The 9,618-nt window shown below is 49.3% G+C and overlaps 1 protein-coding gene across 16 annotated transcripts in view; it reads left to right on the forward strand.

Annotated features, from left to right (window-relative positions):
- prrc2c (proline-rich coiled-coil 2C) overlaps nucleotides 1-8,014 on the forward strand; it is a 36,216-nt gene extending 28,202 nt beyond the window's left edge. For 11 of the 16 annotated variants that reach the window (XM_069194382.1, XM_069194380.1, XM_069194384.1 and 8 more), the window contains exons 27-34: nucleotides 55-191; nucleotides 456-690; nucleotides 1,646-1,840; nucleotides 2,115-2,324; nucleotides 3,454-3,557; nucleotides 3,705-3,831; nucleotides 5,099-5,326; nucleotides 5,657-8,014. In XM_069194382.1, coding sequence (XP_069050483.1) covers nucleotides 55-191; nucleotides 456-690; nucleotides 1,646-1,840; nucleotides 2,115-2,324; nucleotides 3,454-3,557; nucleotides 3,705-3,831; nucleotides 5,099-5,326; nucleotides 5,657-5,929 — 1,509 coding nt within the window. In that variant the 3' untranslated portion in view covers nucleotides 5,930-8,014. The remainder of the gene's footprint in view (nucleotides 1-54; nucleotides 192-455; nucleotides 691-1,645; nucleotides 1,841-2,114; nucleotides 2,325-3,453; nucleotides 3,558-3,704; nucleotides 3,832-5,098; nucleotides 5,327-5,656) is intronic. The other 5 variants (XM_069194391.1, XM_069194392.1, XM_069194395.1 and 2 more) reach the window with 2 other exon arrangements.
- The last annotated feature ends 1,604 nt before the right edge of the window (nucleotides 8,015-9,618 follow it).

The raw sequence follows: 9,618 nt of genomic DNA on the forward strand, positions 1-9,618 counted from the left end.
TGTTTGGATGGTTCTCCTTAGGGCCGGTTTTCATGGCTTGACTTTCCCTTACAGCCAACTGCAGTGCAGCAGATCCCCATCCCCATCTACGCCCCCCTGCAGGGGCAGCACCAGCCGCAGATGGGCCTGGGCACTGGCCCGCCTGTCTCCCAGCCCCAGGACCTCTTCAGCTCCGCTCTGCAGCCTTACAGGTGATGCTCCTCCTGACTGTCTCTTGCACAGCTCGCCTGCTCACTTGCCCAGTCGCACAGGGAATAAGCACAGATCCTGTGTAACCTGTCAGCATGTGCAGCTGTTTGTGCATGTGCTGTGCAATTGTAAATTCCTGTTATATCTAGTTTCTTTTGCAGAACTGTTTAGAATCATGACTGTTTTTTTTTTGTGTGTGAAATAGCCAAGGCCTTGCAGAGAGAATCTGCAAACTGGGCTCATGTTTGGTTCCCTGTCTTGGTCAGGTCCCAGCAGGCGTTCATGCAGAACAACTTGTCACAGCCCTCGCCCATGATGCTGTCGGGCACCACGCTGCACAGCTACCCTGGCGTCCAGCCGCCTGACCTGGGCAAGCCCCAGTCCGGCCTGGCCTTCCAGCAGACCTCAAGCACCCAGCACATCCCCATCCTCTTCGAACCCCAGCTCAACCAGCCGTCTGGCCTGGGGGGCTCGCAGCTCATTGACACGCACCTCTTGCAGGTGAGTTAAGGGCAACTTGACTGAAACATATAAAAAAGCCTGGGGATTTTGAGACACTCGAGTCAGAATAAACTGTCAACCCACAGTGCACAAAAAATTCCAGGCAACTAGTAGACGCAATAAATATGTAACGGTATTCTAAATGTTATCACTAGGTCAGTAACAATTTACATTCGTGAGATTTTTTTATCTAAAGTTTGTGGCGTCTTCAGAAAAGTCTTTGAGCCCTCTTGTGACTGTGGAGCCCCTTGTAGTCCATCAGAATGTCTCTGTGTTCCTGTTGTACTGGCCTTGGGGCATGCATAAGCAAGAGCAAAGCAAGAATCTTTAACGAAGAGCTATAAGAGTAAATAATTAAGGCCCAAGACGCAATGGCAGATTGCTTATGAATCTACTTAGAATCAGGTTTAAATATTTTCTTTACCCATTACAGAAAACCAAGTGTGAAGTGCTCATGCTTCTAAACCAATACTTAAAGCATGAATGGACCCATTATTTAGCATTGTGGACTTCCTAAGTGGGGAAACGGGTCCCTGCAGTCTCAGCCTTGCACTTGGCATTGCAAGTTGAGCCTGGGCTAAAGCTGCCGAAAATCAGAAAAACGTTTTTGTTTGGAAAGCTCCTGGGAGATGGGCTTGGCATCACCAAGGTTTCATCTTATTCTGACAGGTTGCAGAGTTTGATTTCCTGGAACAATTGAAGGAACACAAGTACTTTGTCGACTGTCTTAAATACAAAGATCAGCTAAAGCAGTGATGAAATATATTATTTATTGCACTTTCTATTGCCAATCAAAATTGACAGTTACAAGTAAAGGCTCCTTTGCATAATCCAGGGGGTATATTATGGAGACTCATTGCATAGTAAAGTCAGTGCAGCAACCCTTTGAATTCAGTATTTGTTTCTGCCTGACGCGCTCAGACTGAAAGTGAATCTGTCGGTGGTGTTTTGGCAGGCGCGGCAGGGACTGAGCCAGCCCTCGAACCTGTACTCGGGGCAGGTGCAGCAGCCTGGCCAGAGCAGCTATTACAGCTCCACACAGTCGCCCAGCTCTGCCCTGCAGCAGGTAAACGTACCCACACACACTCACTCCGCCCAGAGCACCTATTACAGCACCAGGCAGTTCCCCAGCGCTCCTGCAGTCCAGCAGGTAAACCCACGCGCCCGCCCTCTCGCACAGCTGTGCACTACCTCACTTCCGCACGCGCACGTGTCATGATACAAGGAAGCAGCAGCCTTGCAACAACACACGCATGCACATGAACATCTTCCTGACCGTAAAAGGAGCATCTACGCTCCATCAAGACAGACACGGGGATCTCCCCTCTTCAGGCCAGAAATATTTCCAAGCTCCGCTCGCGCAGTACCAGCTTGCTGTCGGCAAAGTAACAGGATGATCGAGTTTCCCCTCGCTTTCCTGCCAGGTAACGGTCCCTCTCCCGGGCTCCCAGCTCTCTTTGCCCAATTTTGGTTCGACTGGGGGGCACCAGCCCCTGATTGCTCTGCCTCAGTCCTTGCCGCCGACACCCCCGCAAGCGCAGGCCCCCAGCATGAGCCGCCAGCCGCCGGTCAGCCAGCCTTTCCGTGGGCTCGTGGGGCAGAGTGGACACAGCATGATGCAGCCCTCCAGTAAGGTCAGTTGCGAGCTGATACACAGATCGCTCCAATGTCTGCACTCGGGTTTCTTCCTACATTGACTCGCCCACCCAGCAGTGGCAAAGCCGATTTTTTTTTTCAACGCCCAGGGTCACAGCTTCCGGTCGTGTGGGGGAGTCCTCCTTTAAGGGAACGAGGCTGGGCAGTCGTGCCCTTGCTTCTCTCCCACACACCAACGCCATTCAGCATTTGAGATGCTGGAGCGTCTGTGCCGAACCTGGGGGAGTGAGTCATTTCTCATGGACATCACTGCGAGCCTGCATGAGGGGGTCACTGGAGTGTCAGTGACGTCGAGAGCACCCTGCTCAGCTACTCTCAGCTGCAGAATCAGTTGGGCAGTGACGTAATATGACCCAGGCTCAATCTAGTGACTTCTGAGCTGTAGAGTCCTTTTACTGATGGAGTAACTGCAAAGCCAAATCAAGCTTTTTTTTTTCTATCGTTTTCCAGCTGGCTAAACTGAAGCTTGTTCTTACAGTTCCTGATAAACCGCCTAATGTATAGGCGACCTAGTAAAGCATGAGTTGATGCGTGTCGTTAAAGCAGAATTCATAGCAGCATCAATCAAGTGTTGCTTACCTTTGCTGTGCTCGCCTTGTGACCTGTTTCCGATTACTCCGTGTGTAAAGCAGGGGTTTCCAGATAGTCTTTAAAACAATTGACCTCTTTAACTATAAACAAATCGACAGGCGGTTTGTTCAATTAAATAATTTAAAGCTATGACTTTGGATTAAAAAATCAGAATATTGCTTAGCTTTCAAGAACCAGTGTTTTTCAGTCTTTCTTTCTCAACTGATGAGTTGCTTAAACAATCATAAATAATGGGCGATCTCGGGTGACCTGTAAGAACGACTGGACTGGGGATCTCCAGGAACAGGAAAAGGGAAAGGAGACCTTTGTTATGGAGTGAGCATATAATAGGTTCTGTCTAATTTCAAATATCTTTAGATATTGGATGTTTTCCTTTTTGTACAGTCAGTTGAATCTGCTCCTGTGTGTGTGTGTAAGCTGAGCGTCTTGAATTACAAAGTGAAAATCTTTACGGGTTGTGGGGCTTCTGCATTAGCAGTGTGCCACAACTGACATGTGCGGCGACTCTCTCTGCAGATGTGCGAGGTAGATCTGAAGCTGTTTGGCAGTGGGATGGATGTGAAGCCAGGGACTCCCCCGGTCGGTGCTCGGAGCACCACCCCCACCTCCAGCCCCTTCAGGTACATCGTCCTCCCCAGCATACGCTTCCTCAGCCCGTCACTCGCCCTTCCTCTCCCTGCATCGTCTTCCCCCGTGCCGCTTCGCCAGCCCAGTCCTGCTCCCAGTTCCTCCTCCGCTGACCAGGAATGTTGTGTTGTGGCTCGCAGGGCCAGCTCCACCAGTCCCAACAGCCAGTCCAGCAAAATGAACAACATTGTTTACCAGAAGCAGTTCCAGTCGGGCTCGGGGGGTGTGCGAATGCCCCAGCACTTCCCAGCGCAGTTCACCCCACAGGTGAGGACTTTGCCGCTACACGGTCTCTTGGTCACGCAACTGGATATGTTGCTCATCCAAATGGGTTTGCCCACCACCTTCTCACAGGCTTGTCACTTAACCATGTCTGCTCATTTTTCTCCTGACTAACATTCTATTTGTTTTGTGAACTTGTTTAATTTCCTAATTTATCATATCTGACTTCAAATGCAGAAATACCTGGGTACAAATAACACCACCACCATTTTTGTTTTTACTGAAACCAACTAATCTGTGAGAATATCTTGGTCTTTGCATACTTGGGTAAAAAGTTTATATCAGTAGGTAGGGTGTGGTCACACGTTTCATGGGGAGGGGGTGATCGGTCTGATTGAAATTTGTGATCCAAATCCAGCACGTGAATAAAACGTTGGCAGTGAGGATCGCAATACGGAATCCTCAGGGATTGCAAATGTATCGATGTGCGGAAGGCAAGATGGTAAATCCTGTAGACTTACAAAATAATGCCAGACATTTTATTTCAATGCTTTACCTCTTGATAGCAATTTGTGCAGTGGTGTAGGTTTTTTCACAATTACTTTTGTGGGACACGCACTGAACTAAAGCAGTCTACCCACTGCTAGAATGCAATGGACAGCAGGAGGTAGGCTTAGATTACTGAAATAGGACTGTTACAGAATACACCACCAAAGGTGCTGTCTGAAGATTATGGAATCTGTTCACTCGTTTGTGGTGGCAGTGGGGATCAAACTGTCCTGGCAAGGTGCAGGCGCCTAAGCCAAACCTTGTTGAAGCCTTTTTTTTTTTAAATGCAACCAATACCAAGAAACTCCCTGCTAAACAAGCAGATCACTGGGCACTGAGCTCTACTCATTTTAATGGAGCTTTAAGAGTTGGATTTCTGTGTAGTGTGTGTGTGTGAAGGTAGAGTATTCAATGGTCAGAAACAACAATTGGAATCAAATAGCAGCGGCGTCATAATCAGCATGATAGGCAAGGGTCCTCTTAATCTTGTCGGATGCATACATTATTCGCTCAGGAAAGCCAAACCATGTCACCACTGCTGGTGTAACATGATTTTTCCATTATAAATACAAATCGTGTCTAAATTTACATGGAGTCAGTGTTCATAGAATCTGACACTTTGCGGAGAACAGTTTAATAGTGAAATGCAGATTCTGATGGACAGGGTGAGAGTTGTTGGGTGTGTGCGGTTAGGGACGTGTACAGAAGTCTTCTGTATTGCGGATATTACACAGTTTACGTTTTGCGTCTCTCCTTTCCCCAGATGCTGTCTCAGCCCAGCCTGGTTTCTCCATTGGTGCGGCCCCCCCACCACGGCAGCTCCTTCCCTGGGGGAGTGCAGAGGACGCCCATGGGCACCCCCATGTCCCCCTCCCTGAATGCCGGGCTCATGCCGCACCCCCGGCCTCAGCACGCTCCCCGTGGCCCCCCTGGGCCCCCGCTGGCCCCCCGGGGAACCCATGCTGCGCTCAAAGCGGAGCAGGACCTCAAGGTGAGTGGCGACAAGCCGAGGGCCACAATGGTGATGAGGGACCACACCTTGGAGTCGGGGCATGGTTTTCTAAAGCTCGCGCACATGAGCTCCAGCACGTGGCACTGATAGTCACAAAGACCATCATTAAAGTGCTGTTTGATTGTCTCCGCTCGAGTCTGTGAAGAAAGTTATCCCTTTAAGATGAACAGTCTGACTCGATCTTAAATGAGATGGGAAAAGTGATTTACAAGTGGTATCCTTTCTTCTGCCTCTTCCACCTCTTCTCCGCTTTCCTCCCCGATTCCTCTCCCTCGCTGGGCCCCGTCTCTCTCCTCCTCTCCCCCCCAGGCCAAGCAGCGCGCCGAGGTGCTTCAGTCCACACACAAGTTCTTCTCCGAGCAGCAGCAGCTCAAGCCCTCCGGGAGCAAGCCGGCGCGCGGGGAGGGCGGCGGGGGCAAGCCGGTCGACGGAGGAGCGGCGGTACCCCAGGGGAGCGCCCCCGAGCGCTCGGAGGGCGACAAGGGCCCCAGCCAGGCCCCGGCCCTCTCCATGTCGGGGTCCAAGCCCGTCCGCACCGGCCCCATCAAACCCCAGTCCATCAAACCCGAGGAGACCAAATAACCAGCTGTGTGTCCATCTGCCTCTCTCTCTCTCACAGGCTCGGGAGGATGAGCCAAGACTCGCTCGGAGAGCTGTGATCAGGCCCTCGCTCTGACTTGTTCCCCCCCTGGGCTCCCGGCTATCCTGGAGTTTGTCAGGGAGAGGGGATGGGGAGGGGAGGCGGCAGGGGGTCGGGAGATGGCCTCCTGCCTCACAGAAAGATGGGGGTGCCGCTTATGGGCACTTTCAGTAGCCTTCCTCTCTCTCTCTCCCTCCCTCTCCGCCCTTCCCTGGAGAGCCTCGGAGAAGAGTGGGGTGCTGTTTCCCTACGTTCTGTGTCGAGATGGTGCCCTCTACGCCGCCGCACGGCGGGAGAGACGCCACTGCATTGGTATCTGTACAGCAATGACGAGAGAAAATTGCTGCTGAGTTTGATATTTTTTTATATATATATCATTTTTTCATGTTTTATTTTTGTTTTCCGGGTAGCCTTGAGTATCTGAGGGGTGGGCAGTTTTTTTTCCAAGAATCGTAATTTCTTTTAGTCAAATAGTGAAATTTTAGGAAGTGAAAGTTTATCACCCCCCCCTTAAGCAATGAATCTGAGACGTGTGAACTAACGTTGTGAATGACGAGCGGTGTAGCGCCACCTGTAGGGGCCAGGCAACGGCAGCCAGAAGGGGGCGCCACATACTCCTTTGTCACTGAACGGTTAAACTCCGCTTTGGCTTGAAATCGGGCTTTTTAAAAATGTTTTTGGGAAATTGAACTTGAGGTGCTACTGCTGTTATTGAAGCCAGTTGCCATTCTGCCTTTTCTGTTTTTATTTTATTTTTTCCTCTAATGCAGTTTTGACTAAAAGACGCGATCAGTGTGTGTTCCAAAGTGAATAATGGGCTAGAAAACAAATCTTGTAGAGGTAGAGCTGAAGGGGTGAGCCAGCTCAGCTGTGGGAGCTGCGTTAAACAGGGTTTGTTAATGCCAGGGTGCCTAGCACTCCCTTATCGGGGGAAACATGTAGCTTTACACCCAGGGAGCAGGTGGAGAGACGAGGGGAGGGGGCTGAAACTGCTGTTGATCCTCCATTCAGAGGAGAGCATGGGTGAGCAAGAAGAGGCTGGACTTCCACGCAAAACCATTTGATCCTAAAGCCAGTCTCCTACACTGGTCCACTTGCCCGAGACACCAGGGGATTGCATTGTGAATTGCTGCTTAACGCTAGATTAAGACACTTAAGTTGTTCGACTGGTCTTACTGTGTGTGGCAGAAAAAGGTACTAATGTTTCTAATCTAATGCGAACTTCCTCTTCCTCTAGGCAGATTCTCTGTTGTCTTTAGCTTGTCCCTCCGATCACTTATCTACGTATCTCATAGCTGCTATAGTCTACCTTCCTCTCGCAAAGCCATCTTGCAAGATCTCGGCTCCATCTGCTCCTTAACATGCGAGCTCGCAGTAGGAGGTGCTCGGTATCTGGAGGGAGTGAAACCCAGCAGAAACTGGTACATGTGGTTGTGCTTGTGCATTTTTCCCCCCCCTCCTGTTTCCTGAACTCGTATCTACGTTTGAATAACGTTCTGCTGCTGAAATTGAATCGTTTAAACAACACGCCAGTATGGAGGAGGGGGGGGACATTACGCTTAATCTTGGCGAAGCACCCAAAGCATGGCAGTTCACTCCGACCGCCGTCGTCTCTGAAGCCGCACGAGGTGAAAGCCGAGAGGAGGTGCAGGGGGCTCCCGCCTTTTGCCGAGAGACGCTGGAGAAAGGACACCCTGCGTTGCTCGGAGACTGAGCTAGAGGCCCTGCAGCCTTGCATTCCCCGTCGCTCTCCATCACCTTAACACTGCTGTCTGTTCCCTTCCACTTCCTTCCTGTCCGGCCTGCAGCTGCGTCTGTGATGCCCGACTGGCAGATCTGTCTACTGTGTGCGCCAGGGTGGCATTGTACAGACCCCGGCAGCCCTGTGGGATTAGACATTGTTCTGGGGAGGGAGGGAGACTGTTTTTGTTTCACTTGTACAGGGGTTAATCGCTGTATTAAATATGTACGGTCTTATTTACATTGGTTTGGTTACGGAAACTAATAAAATAATATGATGTAAAACAGTTTGATAGCAGATTGTTTATTATGTACTCTCTCAAGCTGTGCTCTAGTTGTACATGAGAGGAGCTGTCAATCAAATCTGCAGAAAAGTGTTTTAAACTCAACATAGACCTCTCATAATAATAATGAACTTTATTTTATGTAGCGCCTTTACAGGTGGCTTCTCAAAGTGCTTTACAGGATGACAATAACAATAAATAAGAATAATACAACAATAAGTAAGAATGCACAAGATAAAGCACAATTACAATATATAGAGGAGGCCGTGGATGGTGGAACTAAGAAGAGCAGAGGGGTGAAGAATGGAACCAGTTAAGTAAAGGCTTTTCTGAAGACGAGGGTTTTGAGTCTAGATTTGAAGGAGTTTAGAGAAGGTCTCTCTGATATCCTTGGGCAGAGAGTTCCGGAGCTTGGGGGCATAACAGGAGAAGGCCCTGTCACCCATACAATGTAGACAGGGGACAGTTAAGAGAGCAGAATTAGAAGAGCGAAGGTTGCGAGGTGGGGAGCACAGCGATAATAGTTCAGACAGCTACTGAGGTGCCAAGCCATGCAGAGCCTTATATGTGAGTATGAGGATGTCTAATGTCTTAATGTCTACACGGAATTTGACTGGAAGCCAGTGTAAGGACTCCAGGATGGGAGTAATGTGTGGTAGAGTTGTCTCTTTACAACTCTAAATAGTTGTAAAGAAGGAAACATGCAAGTTTTTCTCGGTGTTATTTAATCATTGATCTTTCCAACAAAAGTATGATGCTTGTAAGCAAAAGCTTTGTCACTCCGGAGATCTCAGTTTTGTGAAAAACCTGAAAAGCTTGTGATCCAGAGAGGGGGTAAAGAAGCAAAAAGGCAGAAAATCCTAAGCTAAAGCAAATGTCCTTTCTGAATTCACCACTAGAGGGAGGCCTCACCCTAGGATTTTCTGTGTGGGGTAAGACTACAAAACATTTACAGTAGGAGTGACAGAAGTTTGGCGTTTCATATCATGGGTGCCAAAGTGTGTTGTGGAAAATGGGCAGTTCCACGGTGTTGGGGGAAGCTTCTCCTTTTTGTGTCGTTTTGCCTCCGTTATGCTCAGTGTCGGCCTCTCTCTGTGAAGGAGTGTATTTGCCTCTCTTGGCCATGTGGAACCTTTTTACTATCTGCTTGAGTACTGGTCTGCAGTTGAGAGAAAAGGGTTGAGTGACCCAGTCCTTTTAATCACCCAGTTGAATTGTGAGCTTAAAGAAAATGGAATCAGAGAACCTGACTGGAAACCGCTGTACACTGCTGGAATTAACCAGTAAAGGGGCTTACTCAGAATAAGTGAGCTTAGATATCTTCTTCATTGGCACACAAAAGTGAGGCTGTAGGTGTGCCAGACACCCGTATCAGAGGAGAAACGGGTTGCTCTTTCAGCCTGCTGTGTTGTGTGGTGAGCAGTCAAGGTGGAGTCTATTAAGGAGTTGCCTGGAGCCCTGGGTCAGATGTCACAGTGACAACTAATTGCAATCCTGATTCAGGAGTGCATAAAGAAGAAAAATGTGCAAGTACAAACAAAAGAACAGTCCTAGACTGCCTGCAGTCCTTGGGATTGTCTAGAATAAAACAAGTATGCAACGAAGGA

The sequence above is a fragment of the Lepisosteus oculatus genome, chromosome 9, assembly GCF_040954835.1.
Source record: "Lepisosteus oculatus isolate fLepOcu1 chromosome 9, fLepOcu1.hap2, whole genome shotgun sequence".
Taxonomy (NCBI): domain Eukaryota; kingdom Metazoa; phylum Chordata; class Actinopteri; order Semionotiformes; family Lepisosteidae; genus Lepisosteus; species Lepisosteus oculatus.